The 27444-nt window shown below is 38.7% G+C and overlaps 1 protein-coding gene across 1 annotated transcript in view; it reads left to right on the top strand.

Moving 5' to 3' along the window:
- RAD18 (RAD18 E3 ubiquitin protein ligase) overlaps positions 1–26653 on the top strand; it is a 106414-nt gene extending 79761 nt beyond the window's left edge. The window contains exons 12-13 of the mRNA XM_047746064.1: positions 16375–16437; positions 25833–26653. Coding sequence (XP_047602020.1) covers positions 16375–16437; positions 25833–25935 — 166 coding nt within the window. The 3' untranslated portion in view covers positions 25936–26653. The remainder of the gene's footprint in view (positions 1–16374; positions 16438–25832) is intronic.
- Positions 26654–27444: the final 791 nt, after the last annotated feature.

Genomic DNA, 27444 nt, shown 5'->3' on the forward strand with positions numbered 1-27444 from the left:
ATGTTGGTGCAACTTTTCTTCACTTTTCAGTCATTTTTGGAAAAGCTGTCTGTCCAGAGTTCTTGAGAGCAAGAGAATAACAACGAAAAACACAGAAATGTGAAGAAATCTTGATTACTATTTATTGGAAAATTTAAGGGATAAATTTCAGCCTTTCATAAGTTATGAGTAAACCAAAGAATGATGGCACAATCTTAGGAGAAAAGATAGTATTGTGTCATTCATCTAAGGAATATTGAATACTGGCATCATTAGCCTGTTGATAAGACCAAGTAGAACTTTTGACTTACTGAAGGAAGGGGAAACACTACCTCTATCACTTATCAGAGTGGTCCTTTCTAGCCGGAAGGTCAAAGTTGAGATGTGTGAGATTTCAAAGTTTAGTTTCAGGCAGGTCTTTCTTTGCAGGTCTTGGTGAGGATTCGGTAGACCTAAGTTGAAAATTGGTGAATACAGCAATATGGGAATTTTAAGCAGTGAGGAGTACAAAGAATCCTGGGTTATCATGCTTTCTATTGAAAAGCTGATGGGGTCTTTTAAATTTTTGGATCCAAAAGTAAAGTTATTCACAACTTTCATGTTCCTAGACAAGAGCCCCCTGGAATAGTGACGTATGTTGGTAAATCCTTATTAATGTTGGCAGTAGGGTGTGTAATTTTGATAAATGTTACTTGAGAGCTAAGAGTGTTGCCTATGTTATATCACTTAGCTTACAGGCAAACATTGTAAAGATGTGGAGATGAAAGGTTAAAGGAGTTAAATAAGTTGCTTAGGGTGGTATGTATTGTATGTGGCAATATCAGGATTTAAATCCAGGTATAGTTTACCCTAGACCCATGTTCTCCTGACTGATAATGTTACTGTGACCAAACTTGCTTGCTCTTCACATTCTTGAAAGAGTGGAAACACGCAGGCATTGAAATGGTTAGATTTCCTGAGAAAACCCCGAGATAAGAATTGGAATGGAAATGGTTAATCTGGAAGGTGAAGGAACCACTATGGGGAGTGAACACATGAGACAGGAAGGTGAAGACAGTATTGAAGGGGCTATGTTATCAAAGCAGAGAGCACTGTGAGCAACTGGAGTTTTTTCAAAACTCCTTGGAACTAGGAGCTGAGTTAACCCAGACAAAGGGTAAGGAAGTCCAGTTATTTAGTTGTGTCTGCCCTCTGCTGCCTGCAGCCTTCCATGCTGGTGACAGAGCAGGCTCCAACAGGGAGAGGACAATCCAACAAAGGCTCTGACCGTTATAAGTCAAGCCCGTACACTGAAGGGATAAGGGTAAAGGGATCAGGCAGGGTACCATTGGGATCTGCCAAAGCAGTGATTCCAACTGAAGATAAGAAAATGGTTTGGTTTTATGTATGCTTTATCAGTACAAATGGGGGTGCTGTAGGCTTTTGCCTAGAGCTCTAGTCCAAAAGAGTGAAGGGATGACTAGGCATTCCAGAGCTAACTGTACCTCTGCCTATCTGTTTTCCAAGCACACATGCCCATTGCTGCCAGGAGTGGAAGAGATGAGGATGTCTGGGGGCTATTGAAGAAGTGATAGAGAAGGAAATGTCAGGGGGAGAAAGGGACATTATCTAAAAAGCTCTGAGACAAATGCGTCCTGCAAACTGATGGGAGAAGATGTGCTTGTTGATGAGAAAGAGTTTACTTTTTCATCTTGTGTGATAGTAAACTGAAGTATGAAATAATCTGTCATCATACTAAAATTTACCAACATACTGAATAAAAATCTCTTGGCCTTAGGTAGAAAATCACAAACACAAAAGTGGGAGTTCTGATTGTCAGATATATTTCCTTACCATCTGCTTTGTTTCTACTTAATAGAGATAACTGTATTGTTAATGACCCTTGTGTGTATGGACATCCTCTCCCACTTCTGAAGTTACTCTGCTGGCTGTAGCACAATAGGCCTGCTGGTCTTTTTTGGGAAGGTCTTTTGAAGTACCTTAGGGATAAGTAACAATATTGCATGACTTTGAACCCTCCTTGGACATATTAAAAAAACAAAAAACAAAAAAACCTACTACTCAGCACATCTAATGGTAATCATTAAAAAAAAATTATTTTTACACACAGTTTCTTATTTATGTTTAAGAAGTAGAAAGTGGTATTTTGAAGTATACTTATCTGTATTATTTGGTTTGCATTGTTGTGTGGGCCTTAAATACTTCTCCAACATATATGTGTTGAAGCTTCTCCCTGACTTATTTTAGAAGACTTTTATCAAATCTTACCCACCTGTAGTTGAGCATAATTTTTTTCTGTCATGTTAGCTATGTGTGCCTCTCTCTCTCTCTCTTTTTTTAAGATTTTATGTATTTATTTGACAGAGAGAGAGAGCAAGAGAGCACAAGCAGGGGGAGCGGCAGGCAGAGGCAGAGGGAGAAGCAGACTCCCCGCTGAGCCGGGAGCCCGATATGGGACTGAGCTGAAGGCAGATGCTTAAACTGACTGAGCCACCCATGTGCCCCTATATGCCCTTCTCTTAAATTGGGTGGCAAATGGGTGTCACATTGTTGGAGTGGGAGATTACAGAAAAGCAAGGTTAAAGCTTTCATTGTGGTACAGGGTGAACTCATGGCCGGTTTTCTGTAAATTCAGAGGGATACATACAGAGCTATTTATAGATCTGTGTAAGGAAGTGAGCTAATGTACAAACATGTATTTCCTTGCTCTGTCAGCTGCCAGGGCCAAGAAGCAAGGGCACTGCAGTTGGAACCAGCACACCTAGTTCCCTGATTTGGTTTCACATAACAATCCCCAAAAGAAGGAACTACTGCTTCTTGGAGAAATGGCTGATTCCCCAGCTGGGGCAGGAAGCAAGACAGTGCTAGAAAAGTGTTAGAAGAAGAGAGAGAGAGAAATAGAGGAGGGAGGAAGGTGTGGGGAGGGAGTATGGAGGGGTGAAAGGGAAGAAAAGGAAGGGAAAAGAAGAGAAAACAAAAACCCGACAGCCACTACCTCAGTCAGGAGATCAAGGTCATCATCCACAGTGATGTTATGTTGATGGCATGTGTTCTTGATATGATGTGGTGGGAATGACACTTTCAATAACCTCAGTCAAATTGTGAGAAAAACATCAGACAAACTCCATTTGAGGGTCCTACAAAATACCTGACCAGCACTTCCAACTGACAGGGTCATCAAAAACAAGGAAAGTCTGAGAAATTGTCAGTCTAGAGGGGCCTCCGGAGACCTGAGGACTAAATGGAATGTAGTGACCTGGATAGGATCCTGGAACAACAACAAAAAAGACATTAATTAGAACTGAAAGAAATATAATTCAAGTGTAGGACTTCAGTTAATAATAATGCATTAATATTGCTTCCTTGGCTGGAACTGATGAATCAGACTAGTGTAGCTGGTAATAGTAGAAGAAATTGAAATGTGGAAATGTTTTGTACTATCTTTGCAACTTTTCTGTAAATGTAAAACTATCCTAAAATAAAAAGTTTATTTAAAAAAAAATAATTAGGGGGGCGCCTGGGTGGCTCAGTGGGTTAAGCCACTGCCTTCGGCTCAGGTCATGATCTCGGAGTCCTGGGATCGAGCCCCGCATCGGGCTCTCTGCTCTCTCGGGGAGCCTGCTTCCTCCTCTCTCTCTGCCTGCCTCTCTGCCTGCTTGTGATCTCTCTGTCAAAAAAAAAAAAAAAAAAAATCTTTAAAAAAAAATAATTAGGACATCAAATTGGGCACTTTCTGGCTTGTAGTAAGGTTAGTTATTGAACTATTCCATTTTTCCTTTCATTTAACATTACTTGTTACATTTAGTCATATAAATTAATTAATAAAACCCTGTTTTGATGCATTATATAAATGTGTTATTATTTTTTGCTATGTTAAAATTTAATCCATAAATGTGGCCTGAGGGAAGAATTCTACTTTCCTCTCCATTGTCTTTTTTTTAAATCAGTTTGCTTTCTTGTGCTAATATTTTTATTCTGTAGAATGATTTCCCCTCCAAAGATGTAGCCCAGCCTTTGCATTTCATCATAAGAGAAAACATGTACAATTTACAATATGCCTCATCCCCTTTAGTTACCATATTTTTATTTGTGAATATATACTTGTAAAACTTGTTTTCAGTAGTGATCCTCCAAGAACAACGTGAAAGGAGAAATAGTTTTATCTTTTCTCCAGTACTCATTGTCAAAGGATATTTGTTGTTCATTAATAAGGTTTTTTTTTTTTTTTTTTTTTTATACTCTTAGGCAGTTGATGTTAGCACATTTGCAAGGAGTTTTTTTATTATGCATTTTTATTGGGTAATATGAGGAGATTCTTTAGAGTACCTTTGTTGTTGTTTTATAATAAGTTCTAGATTTTTCAGCCTTCTGAGTCAATCCCAGGTGGCAGATATTTTTGTTTGTTTTTATCAAATTCATGAACTGCCATAATACAGAAGTCCTCTGTAAAATTACTTTGAGCCCTTCCATTTCCTTTATCAGGAGAGAGTTTTTATATTATTATTACTTGTGTATCTAAAATGCTTATAGAAACTGGCAGTTCCTTCCAGGTTCCATACTTATCAAATGATACCTTCATTGCCATAGCTTGGAGCAGTGTCTGATCATCACCCAAGGTTTTGGTACTGTGACTGTAGTGTTGAGAGTTTTGGTTGGCATAACAAGGTAATACTTGCATAAAGTTGACATTTTTAAAGGGTGTTTTCCTTTTTTAGTTTTCAGACATTTCATAAACTACATACGAATTCTTGTTCGTTATGCTTCTGGATATATTTAGTTTGGCCTATAAAACTGAGAATACAAGCTTGACTGGCTCAGAATTCAGTTTTTCATAAAAAAAAAATAGAGTAACTGATAGTGTATTTTTTAGAATGCTTTCAGAAGAGCAAGTATGAGACCTTGAAGGAACTACCAGTTTCTTCTAAATGTTAATAGGCATGCAGTCAGTATTTTGGATTAACTTTCCCAGACCCCCAACTGTGGACAGCCAGGGAAGAGCCTTCTGCAGTAAAAACAAAACAAAACAAAACAAAAAAAACAAGCAAATAAATAAAATTTAAAATCAGAGTCCTGTTCTGGTGAATGAATTTGGATGGAACAGAAGTATATAATTTACATATCATGCTATTGGAATTTTATATTTTAGTCAGTTGATCTAGTTTATAATTTGTTACAGTCACCTTGGAAGTTAAAGTCAGAAGTTTTTTCCCCCCTCCGCCTTCTGATTTCATACTACCTTTGCTTTTAAATCAGGAACAGATAGATGAGGTCTCCTTGGAGGCCTTCAGAATTTGGAGAAAAGACATATTAGGGTAGAATACAAATATTTTCAAGTTAGAAGGTGATATAGGTAACTAACTATAGTAACTTCATACCACAGGTAAGGAAATGAAGGCCTGGACAGATGAGGGGACTTATCCAAAGTCAATGAATAAAGTGGAAGCCAGTAATTCTCAGCCCAGGTTCCCCGTCTTGCCTCCCGCTCCCTCACCCCTCCCACCCCCGTCCATGACAACGGGAGTTGCCTCAGGACTTTTGTCTTAGGCACCATTACTTTCTTTGCTTGTAACATTTTAATGGATTTGTTCAAAATATCAGATAAGAATGAGCATATGTTCTGATTTCCCTGAGATAGGCCAGTTTTCATTTCTTGTCCTGGTATCATTATTAATAGCCATAATATTACTCTCCAGAGTGTCTGGGTTTAGAAGCTAGATTGTACGGTTGCCTTGTTAGGGCATGCAGTGTTAATTTGCACATGTTCTCTTTATTCCCACACAAACATTCTGGAACATGGGTACATATAAAATTGCTGATTTTGCTTTCTCCTTTGATTTTACCACATGAGTAGTGCACATTGTTCTTGTATCTCAGAGAGATTTGAGTGTTAAAATGTAACAGGCCTCAAATGCAGAAGGCTTTTTTTTTTTAAAGTAATCCTACAGAAGTCAGTTATAGAAGCCTTTAATATTGCATTAATGTGTGCTATAGTATGCTTCTCTTGTCCTAATTGCATTTTATTAGAGCCATTTAGAATGTGTTATTGGAGTATGGGTAATAGTACGAATACAAAATTAAAAAACTGTATCAGAACATTAAAATTTGGTGTAAGTACAGTTTGGAGGGATTATTCTTTCTCATGCACTAGGTCATTTAGTCTGACACTTCATTTTTTTAGGAACTGAGTTCCAAGAAGGTTCAATGTCCCCTGCCTAAATTCCAGCAATATAAGGTAGTTTTCAGATTCTTCTCTTCTGTGAACTTATCATGAGACTGGAGTTTTATTGCCTCAACTTTGACTTAATACTGGATTTCTGTGGTTTGTGTGATTAGTATTGGCCTGGCTTCTCACATTTGCACAGTTGAATGTGCCTTCTCGGGGTAGACAGGTGGGTAGATGATGTAGAAGTTGGCCTAGCTGTGAAGAAGTCATGCTAGTCTCAGTATGAGCTTCATATCCAGCCCCTTGGTCTCTGTTATTACAGAAATTTGTAATGAGATGAAAGCTTCCTCTTAAGTTATAGGGGAGATTCTCATCTTTGCAATGTTGCTTGTCTTTTCATTTATTTCTCCTTATGGAGGTAAATATTATAACCTGTTACTATGATCTTGTTATCTTCCAGTATTTTTTTTTTATTTGTATCAGTCATTATACTGCTGACACTCTAAAGAATAAAAACAAAATGAAGCATCATGGTTTCGCCCCCCTGCCCATTGAACTTGAGAGTTGGATTTAGTATCTAGTTGTAGCAGTGAAAATTTTGCCAATTAAAAAAATTTTCCCTTACATTAGACTCTCAGAGTTGATGTCTTCTTTTGTTTCTTAAGTTCGTAAGTAAAACATAAGCATACATGTTTAATTATATTTTGAAATAGAATTTTTTGAGGCAGCCAAGAGGATTCCAATGTCTGGAATTAAACTAAAGTCCTTTTATTTCTCTTTCTTAAAAAACCAGCACACAGTACTTTCTTAACTTTTTTGAAGAATTTAAAGAGATTGACCTAAAGGTCTGCTTCTCTCTTTAATACAGTGTTTTCTAACCCTTCTTGGCACACAGAAAAGTTATTTGTGTGTTATGAAGAGGTGATGCTGGAGGCCAGAGGTGCCTATGATGACCTTCAAAATTGTTTTGGCTCTTTTAGTCCTTTGCATCTCCATATAAACTTTAAAATCAACTTGTCTATTGCTATAACAAAAAAGCAATTTTGGTTGAGATTCAATTGAATCTGCATGTCAATTTAGAGACCAAATGATTTATCAATATTGTTCTTGGCCCAAACGGTCTGTTTTATGTATTTTTAAAGGTTAACTCCAAGGGCGCCTGGGTGGCTCAGTGGGTTAAGCCTCTGCCTTCGGCTCAGGTCATGATCTCAGGGTCCTGGGATTGAGTCCCGCATCAGGCTCTCTGCTCAGCGGGGAGCCTGCTTTCCCCCTCCCTCTGCCTGCCTCGCTGCCTACTTGTGATCTCTGTCTGTCAAATAAACAAGTAAAATCTTAAAAAAAAAAAAAAGTTTAACTCCAAATGTGAGAATGGATTGGGGGAGAGGGTGCTGGAGGTGAAGCAAGAGTGAAAACAAGGAGACTAGTTAGGCTTTTGTAGTGATCCATTCTAGGGTTTGTAGTGGGGTACATCTGCATAATGATAGTGAAGATAGAAATGGGAGGGATTGGGGATATATTTTGGAGGTAGGAGCTGCAGAAGTTGCAGATGATTTGTATATGGTGAGCAAGGAAAAGCTCTGCATCAAGGATGAATCCTAAATTTGTATCTTTAGCAATTAGGTGAATAGTTTTAGCAATTTAGTGCTTACTCAGTAAGCATCTGACCAAGGCATGACCAGCAAGTCTGCCTGGTGGTTTTTATTTTCTTAATGTAGCTAAGGCAGTTTCATCAGCTGAGAGTGGGAGTAGGGTGCCTGATAGGTGATTTGGGAAGGTGTGAGTCCTTTTGAGAGTGGGACTTAGAATATGCCAGATAAGTATTATAGGATTGCCTGGTAGCAAGGATGGTCCATTTCAGATTTGTGGTCAAGAATTTCAAACGAGAGGGGAATCTGAGTGGCTCAGTTGGTTAAGCATCTGCCTTCTGCTCGGGTTGTGGTCCCAGGGTCCTGGGATTGAGCCCGGTGTCAGGCTCCTTGTTCAGTGGGGAGTCTGTTTCTCCCTCTCCCTCTACCTGCTGCTCCCCCTGCTTGTGCGCGCGCTCTCTCTCTCTGTCAAATAAATGAATAAATAAAATCTTTAAAAAAAAAAGAATTTCAAATGAGATTAGTTAGCAGATAAAGTCAAATGAATAGATGTTTTCTTTTGTTTTCTGGCATGTTTAGTTGCTCATGTACAGCTCAGAATGATAGTTAATTTTGGTTAGCCAGAATTCCTGCATTAATTATAGAGGATAGTGTAGGGTACTTGAAAGAATCAGACAAATTTGATATTGAATTGCAGCTAGAATTAAAATTAAGATAAATATAATGATGATTGCTTTGAAATTCTTTCTCATCCACCGAGAAAATGTCAAATATGTAGCTTTAAAGAAGTAATATTCAACTTTGATATATAACTTAATAGAACTATTTTTTGACAATGAAAGAAGACGTGCTAATACTTTTTCTTATCATTTATAGAGGCTTAATAGTACCTTTTTAAAGAAACTATTCAGGAGTAGATAGTCTTTTTGAGCATCTGATAAGGAAAGGACTGACTGATAAGGAAAGGACCCACAAACCCAGGAGAAAAATAGGCAAAAGTCATGAATAGAGATGGTTTGCTGAAAGAGAAATACAAATTAAATCCAATTCTCATCTGATAAGTTGACAAAAAATCTTAACATTTTCTTGCATCCTCTGCTGTAAGGCTGTGAGGAAACAGACACTCTCATTTATTACTGGCTGGTGCTACTTAATACCATTCCGAAGGAGAAGAATCTGATGGGATCAACCAAAAGTACTGTTGTTTTGCTTTTTAGTCAGTATTCTGTGAATTTGTTCTCCAGATTTCACCTGCACATATACACAGTGACTTACACACAAGGTTATTTATTGTGTACATAATAACAAAAGACTGAAACTACTCAGGTAATCATTGGGGCTGGTTGATTGAACAGCCATACAATGAAATACTGTGTGGTTGTTCAAAAAAAAGTACAGTCTCTGTGTGCTTAATAAGGGAGAGATTCCCAGGATAGATTTGTAAGTGAAAAGACCATTGTTCAAAACAGCATAGGTAGCATGTGGTTTCCTTTCTAAAAGGCGGGTGGGGGATAGTCTAAACTTATATTTATTTGGTTTTTCATAAAGAACACCAGAAGAATAAAAAAACTAATAAGTGATTACATTTTGGAGAAAAAGGGGAATGGGTTGGTATGGGAGTGAGGAGAATGTGAGATTTCCTAGTGCACATCTTTTTATGTCATTTTGATTTTGAACCCTGTAAATAGATTAGTCTACTTTAAATGGAAAAAAGTCTGTACTCTTTAAAGTTTGGAAATCTTTGTTACCTTCAGTGTTAATATAAATTGGTTAATGAAGTTGGATGATGCAGGCAATAAGGTAAGAAAAAGATATTAAAGAGATTTTGTAATTTAGGAGGCATTGGGATTATTGGAAAAATTGCTAAATAAGTTTATGTTTCTGGTCAAGAGAAAACAGTTAAAGTAAACAGTAACGTAAGTTATAAGTATATTACTATAATTCAGTGATACCTTGTATTTTTAAAAATCTTCATGGTTGCTTTTGGAAGGTTGCCAATACATTTTGTCTTTTAACTTTTTTTTTTTTTTTTTTTTTTTTTTTTTTTAAAGATTTTATTTATTTATTTGACAGAGAGAGATCACAAGTAGACGGAGAGGCAGGCAGAGAGAGAGAGAGAGGGAAGCAGGCTTCTTGCTGAGCAGAGAGCCCGATGTGGGACTCGATCCCAGGACCCTGAGATCATGACCTGAGCCGAAGGCAGCGGCTTAACCCACTGAGCCACCCAGGCGCCCTGTCTTTTAACTTTTAAGAATGTGACATTTATTGAATTTAATGTTGCCACAAAATCTTTTTCTGTATTTACTGTACTTTATTATAGCCTTTATTATAGCCATATGTCACTTATGAGCTTAAAATACCTCTGGAAGCTAAATGATTCCCTGTGTTTCAGGTGGTGATATTCATTTGTTGAAAGTTTTTAGAGAAATGTGGGAATGTCGAATAGTTCTGTCGGACCTTTTGCGTTTTCAGAAGAACTTAAACTAGGTGGTAAATGAGCCTACTGTCCTTTGGTTGAATGCAACATTGTTTTGGGGGAATACATCTTTGTATGTGTCTATGAGATCCTCATACCTAGCAGGCAGGCGTGGCTGCCTGTTTGTGGAAGTTCATCTCAGTCATGGTTTTCTGACACTAGAGTAGTTCCCAGCATGTAGCTGATTGTTGGATTAATTTCCCTGGGTTTCACTTGCCCTGTTGATAAAATGGAAGGATAGTTTTTTTGTGGGTTTTTTTTTTTGTGTTTTTTTGCCGGGCTAACCTCCCTGGGTGATTCTAAAAAAAAACAAATGAGGTGTTATATATTGTGAATGCTTTGTAAATTAAACATAATCTTAGTTTTAAGTAAGGTTTGCTTTCATCTCTTAAGGATTTATCATGTATTACTTGATAAAAAAAAGTTGTTATTCTTATATCTGAATCTAGCTTCATTTTATATTTTTCTAGATGTAATGGAGAGCAGTGAAACTTAGCTCTGCTTTATCCATGAGCCTTATTGGTGGTTGTCTGATAAACCTTATTGATGAGTGTATAGGAGAAAGTAGTATTTTTTAACTCTTGTGGATTAATAGCATTTTTCATTCTGCTGCTACTGGTTGAAGCAGCACAGCGTGGTAAAAAGAAGAGGAGCTTTGCATTCACATCCCTGTTTGTTGTTGTTGTTGTTGTTTTTAACTTACTTTAATGTCCCTGATCCTTTGTCCATCTGTGGGGATAAAACCTAGGCTGCTTATATGAAGTAAAGCTAAGGCACATTGGCTAATTATTACAATGGTTTGTAGAAGTAGTTGCTCATAAAATGGTCATTTTTGTCATTGTCAGCATTGAGTGATTTCTTGTTTGAACATAGGATGTTTACTATTCTAACTTTTTATTGTTAGCCTGCTGCTAACATTGGGCATATAAACTGCTGCTTATCCTATAGAATAAGAACAGATTGCTAAAAATAAGGGTCTGAGGAAGGATTCATGGGAGGCAGCAGCATTTAGTTAGATACTGTTGTCTGGTGGCACTTTGTGCTCTATCAGTCCTCCAGTGGTTTATCCTTAAGGAGGTTTTTGTTTTTGTTTTTGGGTTTGATATACTCAAGCATGCTCAAGTTAATGCCATAATTATGAGAAGAGATGGGCCTGTGGGTGAGGGTGGTAGAGTAACTACTAGATAATAGCAAAATCCCACTTGTAAGTAATCTTTAATCCACAGGATTTTTTATAGCAGATGTTTGCATTTTTTCTACCCCACTGTACCCTGTGTACCTGCCATGCTGGATAAATAACAAGTTCTGATGAATTTGCACCCTGGTGTCATAGAAACAGTGGAAATCAGAGATTAAAATAGAGCACATAGTGATCAGGTTTCCTAGTGCAAATGGAAGCATAATGCTGAGGCACTTATTCATGTAATTCAGACCCAGATTTGTTATATGAAAATGGAAGCACTATTTATTGAACACTTACTATGTGCTAAGCTCTGTGCTAACCATTCTCCATGTTTTATTGATTAAACTTTAAAATATCCTCATGAACTGCATGTGTTACCATCCTGACCTTATAGGTGAGAATATTAAGACTTGGAAAGACTAAGTAACTTGCCCAGTATTACATATCAAGTAACAGGAACAGCACTGAAACTCGACTATTTGTTACTAAAATCTGATTTCTTATTCTCTGGGTAGTCTTATCAGTCATATACCATTGTGAGAGGTATCTTTTCAGCTTTGGTGGTAAAATCTTAACTAGTACGATGAAATCAGATACTGCAAAAGAAAGATGCAAAATGTGTTTTCCTTTGCCTGTTAAAATGTTGTGCTACTACTTTTGGTAAGAGAATAACAAGAGTAAAACGTTATAGAAAGTCCAGTTAGGTCCAAGACCAACAAGCCAAAAACAGTTTAGCTTATATTTCTGAAGGTTTGAACTGAAAATAAAGATTAAATGGTATGAAAATTAAGTATGGGTGTTTTAAATAGATCTACTAGAATCTTTCTGAACAGAGATTGGGAATTCCATAGAATTCAAGATTAATATTTTTGTCTGTGAGTCCTTCTTATGTCTATTTAGTCTATAGAATAATTCCTGGTCTAGCCTGGACTAATGGTAACATCAGAGAACACAGTTTAAACACCCTTATATAGGGAGCTGTGACTTTTACGTACCTGACCTCATGTTCATCCAGCTTCTTAAAACATGGTCTACCAGAATGTTCAAACCCAAATAGTAGAGGAGCTGAGATTTACTCTGAAAAGTTGTTGTCTGAGAATTAAAAGCTATAGCTGTGTAGACTCATACATGCTCTGACCCCTTGTTTAACAGAGTGAATATTTTCTCCTGTGGAGGGTTTTTTAGATGTCTTGAAAGTATATGAAAGGAATTTTTGATCTCCAAGGCATAGTAAAATGACTAAAACTTCAAAAATATTAATTACTATCCACAAGGAAGAGATCTGTGAATGTTAATTTTAGTAATACTGACTATTGTGCCCAGTAGTCTCTTTGTAAAATCCTATTTGTGAAACTGTATGTGTAATTTCAGGAATGTGGTTTTTAAGTAGAATTTGGCGAGTGCATTACTTTAAAAAGGAACGAACAAGTCTCTCTGCTGTTTTAATTGTATTAGCGTCAACTCTTAGTTGTTTTTTGGGAGATGTGGAAGGGACAGAGGAAAAGGAAGAGAGAGAATCTTTTTTTTTTTTTTAAGATTTTATTTAGTTATTTGACAGGTAGAAATCGCAAGTAGGCAGAAAGGCAGGCAGAGAGAGAGGGAGAAGCAGGCTCCCTGCTGAGCAGAGAGCCCAATGCGGTGCTCCATCCCAGAACCCTGGGATCATCACCCGAGCCAAAGGCAGAGGCTTTAACCCACTGAGCCACCCAGGCACCCCGGGAGAGAATCTTTTTAAGCAGGCACCGTACCCAGCTCAGAGGCCTACCTGGGTTCTGATCTCATGATCCTGAGATCATGACCTGGGCAGAAAATCAAGAATTGGATGGTCACCGAACTGAGCCATCCAGGCTTCCAACTCTCAGTTTCTTAGTGGTGACTAGAATCAGAGTAGCAGATATAGCAGATAATCCTGAAATATCACTGTAGGTAAAATTTATGTCATTCAGATTGGTAACTAAACTGGGGTGGAAGGAAAGGAGGCGAGAATTGAGGATGTTGGGAGCTAGCTGGGCAGTGTGTCTAGTCAGGGGTATTGAAGTCACAGAGCAAGAGGAGACTGCAGACCATTTTTGAGAAGTGTTTTTTGTGAACCTCCTCTACCATCTGTTTTCACTGAGGTAGTGTAGCAAAAACTGCTTAGGTTTATGTCACTAATGTACTGCAAATATTTTCTTTTAACAAATCAATGATTTCTACTGGTGATTTGAAAGCCTGTAGGAAAATTGACCACAAGACGACTAGGTTAGTTGACAGGCCCAGCTGTCCTGCTTACTTAGCTAGAACAGGAGGGATGCTTTGTAACCTTTCTGTTAAAAACAAACAAACAAACAAAAACAACAAAAAAACCCCACAACTGTATGTTTGTGTTGTTAGGGATGTTGGGAAGAAGCACACTTTATTTCTTCTAGCCCTGTGACACCTACCAGGACCCAGAGCTCATGACCACCCTTTAACTCCCATTCCCTTCACTTATGGCTTCTTGATAGAAGCTCCCTAGTGGATGGAACTTAGTTCTTGGCAGCAAGGAGGCTGGATGGCCAACACATACACACAACACAAAACACAAAAAACCAATTTACTCTCTATATAAAGCATATATATATACACACATACAATATATAAACAGGTACACATAATACTTCAGTATTAAAATCTCATAGAAAGGCAATTATGGAAAAGTAAAAAGTCTAAAAAAGATCTTTAGGTGGGGGACGATAAAGAAAAAGGTTGAGAAACATTGCCGTAGCTCTGTCCAGGTGAAGAAGAGTGGGTGATGGTATCAGTGTGACAGGAGAGAGAAGAGGAAAAAAAAAGGTCCATGAAAACAACTTCAGTTTTCTTTATAAAGTTGTAGTAGTTAAAAGTGAAATAAGGAATAACAAAGGTTGGGCTGTTGGGAGTGGAAAGGGTAGACTGCTTCTGTGGGGGTGAGGGTAGCCATAGCTATTAGCCTTCACTAGTAAGTGGCTATGAGGGTCTGTCTCTTAGAAAATTCATAAAGTTGGTGAAATCTGCCTTATATCTCCTTAAGGACCTTCTGCTTCTCTCCCTTCTCTCCTAATACTACATTTAGCTAGCTATTTAATAAGGAAGCTTGTTTTAAGACAGTTTACAGTAAAGTACAAATTACCACTAAAATGAATGTTATTATTTAATGGGGCACTTGCATTTGCATGGGGGGGGGCACCCTCAAATGTAGAAGAGTAGCAGATGCTTAGTTACTCTGATACTTTAGATCAGATCTTCCCAACCCAGGGGCTTGAAGGAATGATTCACTGGGCCTGCAAGAGCACATACATAGCAAGAATTATCTTTAGACAAGAATTATCTTTAAAGAGTGTCTCACAAATCCAGGTACTACTGTTTTTTCACTGTCCTGCATGTGCCACTGTAATGAGTAAAATATAGACTAGAAGACTTACTAAATTTACAATACTTTATTATTATTTATTTTCTCAAGCCACCTATACTGAATGCATTGTTGCTTCCATCTGAGGATCCTTATCCTGAAATACCTGAGAACCACTGAGCTAGCTGTGTTGGAGGGTCACTACCCCTGCACAGCACATGGAATCGCCACACAGAGGCCATTGCACACATGAACGAACCACAGTCAGAAGGGCTCGTGCATATAGCTCCTTGAGAGGCTTAGGGTTTGGGGGTTACCCCTTGAGTAAAATATTTGGCACAGAGGAGTGTTGATTGATGGTTGTTGCCTTGTTTTGTTCATGTACTACAGGCAAACATTGCTTCAAAGTGATTTGCCAGTAGTTGAGAATGATTCATTGGTGCTTTATAGCTCCATAATTTTTAACCTTATGTTATCTGAGTATCATTAGAAAATGATTGGCATAGGGGCACCTGGGTGGCTCAGTGGGTTGAGTCTCTGCTTTCGGCTCAGGTCATGATCTCAGGGTCCTGGGATCAAGCCCTGCATTGGGCTCTCCGCTCAGCTGGGAGCCTGCTTCCCTCCCTTTCTCTCCCTGTCTGCCTCTCTGCCTACTTGTGATCTCTGTCAAATGAATAAATAAAATCTTAAAAAAAAAAAAAAAAGAAAAAGAAAATGATTGGCATAGACATAGCCAATCCTATTATTTCTCATCTAGGAGAAAGTTATTTCTTTGTTTTAGCCTTCTCCACCCTGGGGTAGTGACTCCTGTTTCTGAGTTGTCCCATGAAATGCCCTTCACATTTTTTGTCTTGGATACCTAAAGAAATGCTTTTTTGCTATTGAGGTACATCTTTTTTTCTTTTTTCTTTTTACTTACTTGGTAAGAATTATTTGGGTAAGAACAAGATGCTAAAAGCTTTGGAACACTTTTTTCTTTTTAAGAAATTATACATGTCCTCTATAACCTTATTTTACCCAGATAGACCAAAGATTATACGACACTTTAAGCCAGGTTGTATTATAACAAATTCCATTATTAGCACAGTTCAAATTAATTAAATTTTACCTTACTTTGGTTACAGAGGGACTAAAAGCCACTTAGGAACTTAATGTCTCTTTGTGAATCTCATTACTAGAGTGCAGTTTTTTAAACACAGTTTGATCTTTGGTTGCCATGGGAGATTAAAAAGGTTTGTGACTATATTCCATTTCAATGTAGGTTTTATGTTGAGGGATTTATTTAAACTTTAATGATTTTTTCTTTATTATTGCTAGTTTATTAAGTTTTTTACATTGATGTATAATAAACTGCAAATATTTAAAGCACACAGTTTGATGAGTTTTGATACATGTATATAGCTATGAATTCATCTTCACAATCAAGACGATGAACCTGTCCACTCCCAGAGTTTCCTTGTGCCATTTTGTAATCCCTCCTTGCCCACCCTCTGCCCCCTGCAGGTAAACAATCACTGATCTGCTAGTTTGCTTTCTATCACTAGAGATTGGTTTGCGTTTTCTAGAATTTCATATAATGGAACCATGTGGTTATGGTCTTTTTATTGTCTGACAATATTGATGTACCTGTCCTTTTAGTTCCAGTTCGGATATCATAAGAGATCTTCTAGAAGAAGAGGAAGCCTGGGAAGCATCACATAGGTGAGTTCTCATCATCAAGAAGTAGTGTGTACTCTGAGAAATTATAATTCCATGCAGTTGATTTTCAAACAAAAGAGTATTTGTGCTTTCTGATTTAAGGTAATAATTCACACACATTAAGGTAAAGATTTCCAATTTACTAATTGTTTCTGTACATTTTTGCTTAGAAGTAGAATCCCACTGTAATAATTCTGCTTACTTGTCAGAAGTTGTTTTCAAAAGACAGATTGTTCCAACAAGAAATTTACAGTTTAGCCATAGGCACTGACTCAGAGTTTAGAAAACTTTCAGTCCTTTCCTAGATGTTCCCAGTCATGTTTAGTGTCGAATAAATGCAGCAGTTTGATTCCTTTTCCTGTTAGCATTTAGGAATCTGTGTGGGAAATGAGAATGGTGGAGGGGACCTATTCCAGGTCCTACCGGTAAGTAAGGAAGAAAGGAACAATGCCAAAGAATATTACATTTTCATTAATCTCCACCTGTAGGAGTGATCTGCAGTACAATGGGGCAGCTTTGTTCCACTGTAATTTTGTGATTACACTTCAGTGGGCCCTCCAAACTGCCTAGCAGTTTTACTGTTTCTGTGGTCATTTCTTTGTCTGGTTCTTCACAAGGATTATTTGAAACCTCACCTCTTTCCAGTGGCTGCACCCCCAGCTGGAGACCTTTTCTCTTCCTTTGTAGAGAAAATAGAAGCCATTATGTGGGAGTCCTCATCTTTCCAACACCAAATGTATAAATCTGTCTATATTTGTACATATTTTATTCCTCTTTTTATATTTGCCTCCTTTTATAATAAAGGGATGTGTTATCAGAGGCTAATTCTTCCTTGTTCCTACCCATTTGTTAGGAACTTTATCCCTTCTTTGTCTGGCAGCTGTTCCCCCTCAACTGTATCTTTGTCATTGGCTTCTCAGACTGCTCAAATCTTTCCATCTTAAAACCAACCAGCCAACAAATAACACTACATTCAGTGTCTCCTCTCATTTCCATTTCATCCTGCAGCCACTGTTGTATCTTTCTTTCCTTTCTTTTCTCTCTCTCTCTCTTTTTTTTTTTAGATTTTATTTGCTTGACAGAAAGAGGCACACAGCAAGAGAGGGAACACAGGAAAGCAGGGGGAGAGGGAGAAGCAGGCTTCCCTCTGAGCAGGGAGCCCGATGCAGGGCTTGATCCCAGGACCCTGGGCTCATGACAGGAACCAAAGACAGGTGACTAACAACTGAGTCACCGAGGCACCCCTCCCCTTCCTTACTTAATGGATGGTCTCTACCTGCTTTTTCCACCTCCTTATCTCCCACTTATTCCACATTTTCAGCCAGTTCCATCATTCATCTGAATTCATTTTCACTAAGGTCATCAAAGAACTCCATCTTGCTAAATCCAAAGTTAACACCTTCTTTGACTTCTTAGCAGATTTGATACTGTTGACCTTTTCACCTTTTTAAAAGCCTCTTTGAGACTCAGAGAGGTAAATTTCCATCCCAAGGTCACTCAGCAGTTAAGTGGTCAGTGATGGAGCTAAGATTGTAACCAGTGTGTCAAAAGTCAGCTCTTTGGACCATCAAGCTGTGTACTGTCTTTACAAAGAAGGAGAAGTTTACTGAGATTTTGTAGTTTCATAGCTGAATCACTGGGACAATAGGAAGTGTGTTTATTCAGGGAAAGAATTATGAGGAGGTTTATCAGGCCAATGAGTTATTTGGTGGTTCAAACAGTAATGTTTTATGAAAGTTTGAGATTTTGGCTGTATTACTCTCACCTGAGCATTATTTAAATTTGCATTTTGGGAAAGAAGGCCACTGCTTAGCTAACTATTTCCTCTTGTACCAGCAATCACCCTGTTCATGCTGAGCTAAATCTGACACCAATGGCTATGACACCTTGTAGCCAGAGTTTCTGCACCCCAGGCATTTTCAATAATGATGGCCTCCAAAGGTCATCATATAGGGTGCCTGGGTGGCTCAATGGGTTAAGCCTCTGCCTTTGGCTCAGGTCATGATCTCAGGGTCCTGGAATTGAGCCCCGCATCAGGCTCTCTGCTCAGCTTCCCCTTCTCTCTCTCTCTCTCTGCCTGCCTCTCTGCCTACTTGTGATTTCTCTCTCTGTTAAATAAATAAAACCTTAAAAAAAAAGTCATCATATAACAAAGCACTGAGAAGACCAATCCCATCGATTCATCCTCATAAATAATAAATATTACAGCTAGAAAGATCTAAGTGTTCATCTCATCTAATCCCTTCATGTTATAGAAGGAAGCTGGACCCCACAGTGGTATATTGACTAGGTCAAGGTCCACAGCTAGTTAGTGGCACTTCCAAGATCAGAATCCAGGCCTCCTGACTTAAGCTAAGCATAGAACAGTGCAGATAAGCTTATGCCATAATGTAGCTTTAGAGACAGAATCAGGAAAAGCCTCCATATCTTTACTTTTAAACAAAATTTGGCACTTTACATCTTAAGCTTATAGGCATGTTTTATGGTACCACAGTGGCATATTTGAGATATTTGTCCTGGAACATACTATTTCAGTTCCAACACATTCTCTTAATTCCATAAATGATTGAGAGGTTCTATTAGCAACACAGTGCTCCATATAAAGCAGTATTTTCATGAGCAGCAAAAAACCCAAAAACTATTTTCTGCAGATCTTGGGTTCTTATGTCTGTAAATATTTGTTCATCTTACTGTTTTGAGCTATAAAACATATTTACATCAAACAGAATGAAAACAGTAAGAGAAGTGGTCCTGGTATATCATTTCACATTTCTAGGCTTCATTTTTTTATATATATAATATTCTGCCAGAGAGTCTAAGTCCCTTCTCTCCAGAGCTGTTTGCCCTCCACTGTCCCCTCCCCCAGTGAATGGAGTGTGGTAGTCTGCCTCACTGTTCAAGCCAGACACCCAGGAATCGTTTTCAACCTCTCATTCGCCCTGACCTTTCATATTCAGTCATCTGCCAAAGTCATATGGGTAGGTGGTGCTCAGATCTAAATATGCATCACAGACATCTAAAGGACTTGTTAAAACACAGATTATTGGGCTTTACCAAATTCGAAGAGTCTGATTCAGTACATTTGGGGTGGGGCCTAATAGTTTGCATTTGTAACACATTCCCAAGTGTCACTAAGCTGCTCCTGGGGCCCCCACCCAGCGCAGTACCTTAGTGATATCTCTCTCCATCAGCCCTTTGTGCTGCAGTTGACTACAGGCCTTTTGCTCTTCTCTCTAGCTTGCTGCAACAGCTGTCCAGCTGCCTCTCTGCCTCTAGTCGTTACAGTTCATTCTGCGGGTGAGATCTGAAACACACTGTGTTCTTTTTGTTGGACTTTAAAGTCCTTTGGGGACTTGCCAGCATCCAAGGCTCTTATTGTCATGGCCCCAGCCTACCTACTGGCTCATGGAATTTCATATGTGCCTACCCCCTCTCCACCCCACAACTCCTTGTTTCATCTAAGCCAAACTACTCATAGTCACCTCAGGGAGTCATGTTACCTTGCTTCTGTGCCTTTGCTTTGCCTCATTGCCTTTTCCTCTTTCCTCATCTAGATGGCAATTGTTATTCCTTTCTCCACAGTTCCATTCAGAAGCCCCTGATTCTGCTCCAGCACTCTGCACTTACCACTTGACTGCCTTTCTAGAGAGCATGTGCATTGGACCTTGAATCTTCATGTGTGTAGCCTAGTGCCTGGGTGGCCCATATTGGGCACTCAGTAAGTATATGAGTGAAAGAATATGTCAGTCAGTGTTTATTGGCTCTCAATACACTCATTAATGGATTTAGCTGTTAGTGACAGCTTCTGTGGCTTCAAGAACCTGTGAGTGGATAAAGATTGTCACTTATGAATCATTTTAACTATCTCATAGTGTCTTAAAGAGGAAATTTTAGGGAATAGGTTTCTCTAATATTCTTATAAAATCAGAAAGGAGTAATTTTCTCTGTTAATCTGAATTTCATCTTAACCCCGTGAGAGTTCATTTGCAACACATTTTATTTACCCATTCAACAGCTGATGGGCATATTTGGGTTGTTTCCAGGTTTAGGGGATTATGAATAAAATTGCTGTAAGGATTTGAGTGCAGTATTTTGTGTGGACATAAGTTTTCATTTCTCTTGGGTAAATATCTAGGAATGGCATTATATGGTTCATGTATGTTCAACTGATAAGAAACTGCCCAGCTGTATTCCACCAGCAATATATGAGAGCTCTTAGTTGCTCCATCTCTTGGCCAGTACTTTGTCATTGTCTTTATTTTTAAAGCCATTTTAATAAAGATATAGTAGTATTTTTCTGTCATTTTAATTTGCATTTCCCTAAGGATTCATGATGTTGAACTTCCCCTCACATGCATATTTGCCATTCCTGTGTCTTGATGAAGTGCTTCCTCAAATTTTCTGCCCATTTATTAAATTGGGTGGTTTTTTACTTTTGGGATTTATGAGTTCTTTAGCAGAAACATGTTTTGCAAATATTTTCTCCTACTTTATGGCTTGCCTTTTCATTTTCTTGATAGTGTCTTTCAAAGAACAGTTTTAAGTTTTGATGAAATCTAGTTTGTCAATTTTTTCTTTTCTTTTACATATGGTGCTTTTTTTGTGTCCTACCTAGGAATTCTATACTTAACCCAGTGGTTTTCTATTATGTTCTAGAAGTTTTAGGATTTACATTTAAATCTATAATTTATTTCAAGTTGTTTTTTATAAATGGTACACAGTATAGATTGAGGTTCAGTTTTTCTCTTTTACATGTGGGCCTCCATTTGCTTTATTTATTGAAGAAACTATCCTTTCTCCATTTAATAATTTTGGTACCTTAATCAAAAATCCATTGGTTATATATGTGTGGGTCTATTTCAGGAATCACTGTTTTGCTCTATTGATTTATGTGTTTGTCTTTTCACCAGTGACACCCTGTCTTCATTACTGCAGCTTTATAATAAGTCATGAAATCAGCTAGTATGAGGCCTCTAACTTTCTTTTTCCAGTTTACATCAGAGTTCACTCTTTTTTTTATAGTGTATCAGTTTTAACAAAAGTATAATGACGTGTCCACCATATATATTTAGGGCAGGGAAAGAATAGTTTCCCTGCCCTAAAAATCCTTTATGCTCCACCTGTTCATTTCTCCTTCTCTTCAAGTTCCAACAACCACTTATTTTTTTGTCTTTATAGTTTTGCGTTTTCTAGAATGTCGTTTATTTGGAACCCTACAGTATGTAGGCTTTTCAAATTGGCTCATTTCACTTACTAATATTCATTTAAAATTGTCCCATGTCTTTTTGAGGCTTGATAGCTCATTTCTTTCTAGTGCTGAATAATATTCCATGGTCTGGAGTATTACAGTTCTTTTATCCATTCACCTATTGAAGGACATCTTGGTTGCTTCCAGGTTTTTGAGATTATGATTAAAGTGCTATACATAATTATATTCTAATTAAAAATAAAGTATGGATTTTGTATAAGTTTTCAGTGCCCTTGGAGAAATACCAAGGAGTGCAATTGCTGGATTGTATGGTAAAACTATATCTGATTTTGTAAAAAACTGCCAAACTTTGGTCCAGAGTGGCTATGCCATTTTGCATTCCCACTGACAGTGAATGAGAATTTTTTCATGCTCTACATCCTTACCAGCATTTGGTGTTGTCAATGTAAATTTTTCTTTTTTAGAATTGTTCTGGCTATTCTGGTTTTGTTGATTAGAATTGAAGCTTAGGTCTGCTTGGTGTCTTGCTCAGTTAAACAACTGACGCTTTTAGTTCAGGTCGTGATCTCAGGGTCATGAGATTGAGCCCCATGTCAGTCCTGGCGCTTAGTGTGGAGTCCACTTGGGACTCTTACTGCCTCTCCCTTTGCCCCTCCCCGCACTCTCTCTCTCTCAGATAATAAATAAATCTTAAAAAGAAAAAAAAAAAGTGGTGCTGAGGTTCCCCTGTCCCTAAGGGAGATTAAAGGCTATCCGTACCCAGTCTGGATTGCTGCTGAACTTTGGGAAGGGATTTTGTGGTTCTATTGGATATAGGTACCAGATTCACCATCCTACCCTGTCCTGTGGGAAAAGGAAGCATCTGAATTGATTTAATGGGGTTTGGGTAAGACTCACAATGGGGAAGGGAAGTTAATGTGACTTTAACATTAACATTAGATGGGGCCCTTTGGGCTAATTCATTATACTATTGTTTTTAAATTTGTATGTATGTAGGAATTGATGGGTTATGTACTCATAATTCTATATCCAGTTAATGCCAGAGCAAATTCTCTGATAGGGAAAAGCCACACACAGAGAAGTGAGTTGAGTTCCTACAACCCTAATCACCCTTTATAGCTACAAGTCTTAAGACTAATGATTTTCCTTACTAGAGCCTCAGAGAAAGGAGGCAGCTTCAACCTAGAGGCACCCTTTGGGATTTTGGACTTGTGTCCAGCCTAGCATAGCTACAAGTTATACACCTTTTTGAAAAATAGCTATTTGCTTGCTATTAGATTCTTTCAAAATTGAATGGCCTGATCCATGGAGGCTCTTATGGACTGAATTGTTTACCCCTAAAATTCATATGTTGAAGCTCTAACCTCCAATGTGACTATATTTGGAGATGGAGCCTTTAAAGAAGTAATTAAGGTTAAACAGGTCATAAAAGTGGTCATGAAGCCACAGATTGGCAGATCTCCTGTTTTGAGGCTGCAAACCTGAATGGTGCTGAGTGAGCCATGTGGGTCATTCATGTACGTATTAATAATAAGGGCCCATTCTTTGAAGGAAATGACTGGAATCAATAATGGGCTGATGGTCAAGGGATTCGCTAGACTTTTTATCCTCCCTACAATCTGCAGGCATAATATTACTGAGTGTTGGAATGGCCTCCTTTAAAAATGTCAACTCCCTCACCTTCTAGTCCACACACCTTAGTAAGGAAATTTGGTCACTGAATGCTGCTGTCTCCAGAAAGGAATCCTTTCCTTTTGGCCACTTTCTGGGTAATGATTAGGACAGAAAGGGTTTTGAGGTTATGTATTTGCCTATTTCAGAAACTCAGGGTTCCTTCTTAACTATTCCTGGGCATGATGCTTCTTTCTTTCTCCTAACAGCAACTGTATAATGGCCAGATTGATACCTCCTCTGGGTAGCAGCTTGGCCGGCAGGGAGGGGGTGTTCTAGCGGATTCCCACTTAATTCTGATTCAGCTTATTGGATTCACTTTCTGGACTGATATGGCTCTAGGTCAGGGATAGCAAATTATGGTCCATAGGCCAAATCTGGCCTGCTGTCTGTTTGTTGATAAAGTTTATTGGAACATAGCCACACACATTTGTTTATCTGTTGGCTCTGGTTCTTTTCACGATTACAACAGAACTGAGTAGTTACAACAGACTGTATGGCCCTCAGAGCCCAAAATATATGGTCCTTTACACAAAGAGTTTGCCAACTCCTGTCCTAAATCAGAAGGCTAGTGATGACTTGCCTGAGTGCAGTACTCACTGAGTCTTCTTACTATGGCCCACATGTGTCAAAGGGGGAACATAAGGAATCTCCGAAAAGTTTAATAAACTTTTTGAGGAAATTGAGGAAAAGGTACAGTTACAGCTAATAAAAAGGCACAGGCTGGTTTTGTGGAGGAGGAAAAAGAGTAACAGTGCTGACAGTGGGGGAGGAACCTCTTAGACTCTGGGAGTTACAGAGAGGGAGGGACAATAATGAACTTTGTCCTTCAGAGCCACCCCTGGAGCCATCTCTCCATGTATATTCTCCAGCTTATCCCTAGAGCCTTTATCATATTAATCGTAGTTACTTAAAGTTTTAGTCTGGTGGTTCCAACATGTGGGTCATTCTGTCTGTGTCTCTTGGTTACTTTATATCTTGACAGTGGACTTTTTATTTGGTTTTTCTTCTTTGTGTGTTGTACATCTTGTGTGGATGCTAGACATCTTGCAGAGGTCCTTAGATACTGAGGTAAAAATAGGGTTTGTGCCTGGAAACAGCATGCTTCTTCTTCTCTTAGGCCATTAGTGTGGGAAGTTGACCCAGGTTGGAATTTCCTGGTTCCTAACATGACCTTCAGTGTATCCGAGGCATCAAATTCCTCAACCAGTGGGCTGATTTTACCTTGTGCTTAGTATGGGGGCTGGATTGTGGGAAGCTTTTGTTCTCTGATTTTGTTCTCATTACCTTTCAGCCTTGTCTGCACGCCTGCGTTCCAGAGGTACAACTCTCCATGTCTACACCTCTCCCTCAGCAGTATACTGCTACTGCCTATTACTTGGTGCTTGGCTCCTGGTGGGAGCCTGCTGAGGCTCTCTTGTTGTCTTGTTCCAGCTGCAGTCTCGGGCAGGCCCTGTGTGCCTGGATCTCGGGGTTGGAGCTTTCTCTTCCCATCTTTCCCACCTCCCTTGGTAGTCAGACTACCTTGCCCAAGTCTTTGCTTGGTGTTGTTTGAGATCACCAGCCCAAGATGATTTTCTGCCCTTCCTCCAGAGGTAAAGATTTTTATTTCTATTTCCCCAGCAGCAAAGAAACTTTGCCAGTGTTCTTGCAAATTATTTCCTATCCTTCCCTTTCAAGCAGACTTCCCATTCAAACATTCTGTCCCTTCTATAGAGATAGTAGATCTTTGCCTGGTTCCTGTGAGCCAGTGAGTTTCCCTCAGCAGCTGAAAGCTCTCAGTTCATAGGACACAAGAGTCCCTGGAAGAGGTAGGGCTTTCTGCCTGATCCCTGTCACCCACATTCACCAGCTTTATCCTGTGACACCAGAGTGGGCTTTCCTCAGTCTCCCACCCTGCTCCCAGTCTTTCTTATGAGCACCGTTGGAAGCTTCTGGAAAAGAGCTTGCCAATGCATGTGGCCTATCCTTTGTGTCAGGGGCCTTCAGTACCAGCCCATAGTTCAGAATTCATTAAAATGTTCGCTCATGTCCACTTGCCTGGTTGTAGAACAGCCACCTTCCTCCCAGTTCTTTGTCAAAAGTGACAGAATTTATGTGGCCTACCTTTCTTTCATGGGGCTTATCTTTCTTTGGAATTTGTTTTCTTGATTACCTTACAACCTCAGCTCTCAGACAGGCTCAAGAGAATGATTTTGTTAGACACTGACTTTGTCTTGTTAGGATACCAGCACTTTTTTTTTTTTTCCAGTTTTCTTTATGTTAAGCTATTCTAGATTTTGATTCATAAGGCATTCAGTTCATGCTTCTGTCACTTACGGCCTGTAATCTTTGCTTAGTCACTATTTTCTCAGTTATAAAATGTGTATAATAATAACAGTAATAATAATTACTATAGATTTGCCAGTGGAGCAGAGAACTGTTTAGTGTATGTGAAAGCACTTGTCAACTAGAAGCTGCTGTAGAATAATCATGATCATTATTTTCAGAGATGCTTTTTCCTATTTTCTGTTTTCAGAAGTGATCTTCAAGACACAGAAATGAGTCCAAGACAGAATCGTCGTACCAGATCAGCAGAGGGTGCTGAGACTGAGCCGAGAAATAAGCGGAATAGGAATTAGTGAGGGCTTTGCTGACCTTTCCAGTGTGGTGATTGGAGTGTGGCACTTTGGGTTGCCGCATAGACTTCATATTCATAAATGCCCAAGTGTCGACTTCTCAATATGATAGTTAGCTGATTTTCATACGTTTTGCCTTTCCTGGGAAAAATAAGTTCTAAAACACCCTCACTTGGTCAATTACTCACTGTCTCTAAAGCACCTCTGTCTAAAAATATTGACATCTGCATGTCTGCCTACGTTGCAGAGTACACAGAGATCTTGACAAAGAGTTTTGTGTGGTTTTGTTTCTGAATTTCAGGATATCCTTAAAGCATTCTCCTCTTCCATGTAGAAATTAACTTGAGAAAAGGGTTCTTTTCAACCTCTCTCACAAGGAACAGCTGAGGAGTTAAGAGCCTTTGTATTTCTGGAAAGGCAGCACCACTTTGGTGCTTATCAGCCCCTGATGCCCAGATGCCAGCATGCCTGTCACAGCAGTTATGTGATGGTCATTGCCCGAGTTTTTAATGTAGTCATTTGTCACTTGGAGTAGGATGTTGGTATTGAAACTAAAAGTCACAAACACTAACTTTGAAACATTGGGCATATTCTTTGGAAATGGCACTTCAAAATGATATTAGTCTTTTTTTTCCTTTTTCACTTGGGTAAATCAGATATTTACTACTCTGACTCCAAGCTGTTAAACAAAAAGAATGCAATAAATGAATTTGAAAATGAATAGACTGTATCAATTTAAAATAATATTCTGGAAATAGTGTCTTATGAATAGTGGAGTACAAGCTACAGATCAATGGAAAGACTTGGTCAGAAATTGTCTCTGTGCAAAATGTCCACCAGTTCCCAGTTCTTCCAGAGTTCCTAAGACCACTCTTCAGCATCCCAGAGTCAGCCCTCTCCACCACTGTCCCCACATCACTCCCGGCCCAAACACATCACCGTTCAAATGATATGACAGCACATGAGCCAGTGCTGAGAAAACAAATTTATGAATGTATCAGAGAGACGTTTGTGTCTTCCCCTTTCCAAAGAATGTCTCCATTGACTTTGGCTTTTTGGTATACTTTTGGGTTTCTGGTTAACGTGTGGAGTCTCATTATGACTTAGAGTTCAGCGCTTCCACACTTAAATGGCCATTTGTTTTCTTTTTGAGTTCCCTGAGCTTCAAATGGTTATATAAGAATTTGTCACAGTCATTTCATCTGCTAAATTATGAGTGGTGCATTAAGGAAACTAAAAGCACCACTCACTGAATCTTTCAAAGGATCTGATATGAGGTAAGTGAGCAATATGAACTAAAATAAGATTTAACATTGATGTGATATTTACGTCACTGAATTGCCAGAAATTATGCCAAAATGAAAACTGTTCCAATAAAAATTGCACAGCCTACTATAAATTAAACTGGAAGTAATTATTACTTTAATTGCAGCTGTTAAAAACAAAATCCAAACAAGTAAATGTGAAGATCTAATTGGCTTTATTCAAGGATTCATGAATCAGGCAGCATCC

Source organism: Lutra lutra, chromosome 1, assembly GCF_902655055.1.
Source record: "Lutra lutra chromosome 1, mLutLut1.2, whole genome shotgun sequence".
In the NCBI taxonomy this organism is placed as follows: Eukaryota; Metazoa; Chordata; class Mammalia; order Carnivora; family Mustelidae; genus Lutra; species Lutra lutra.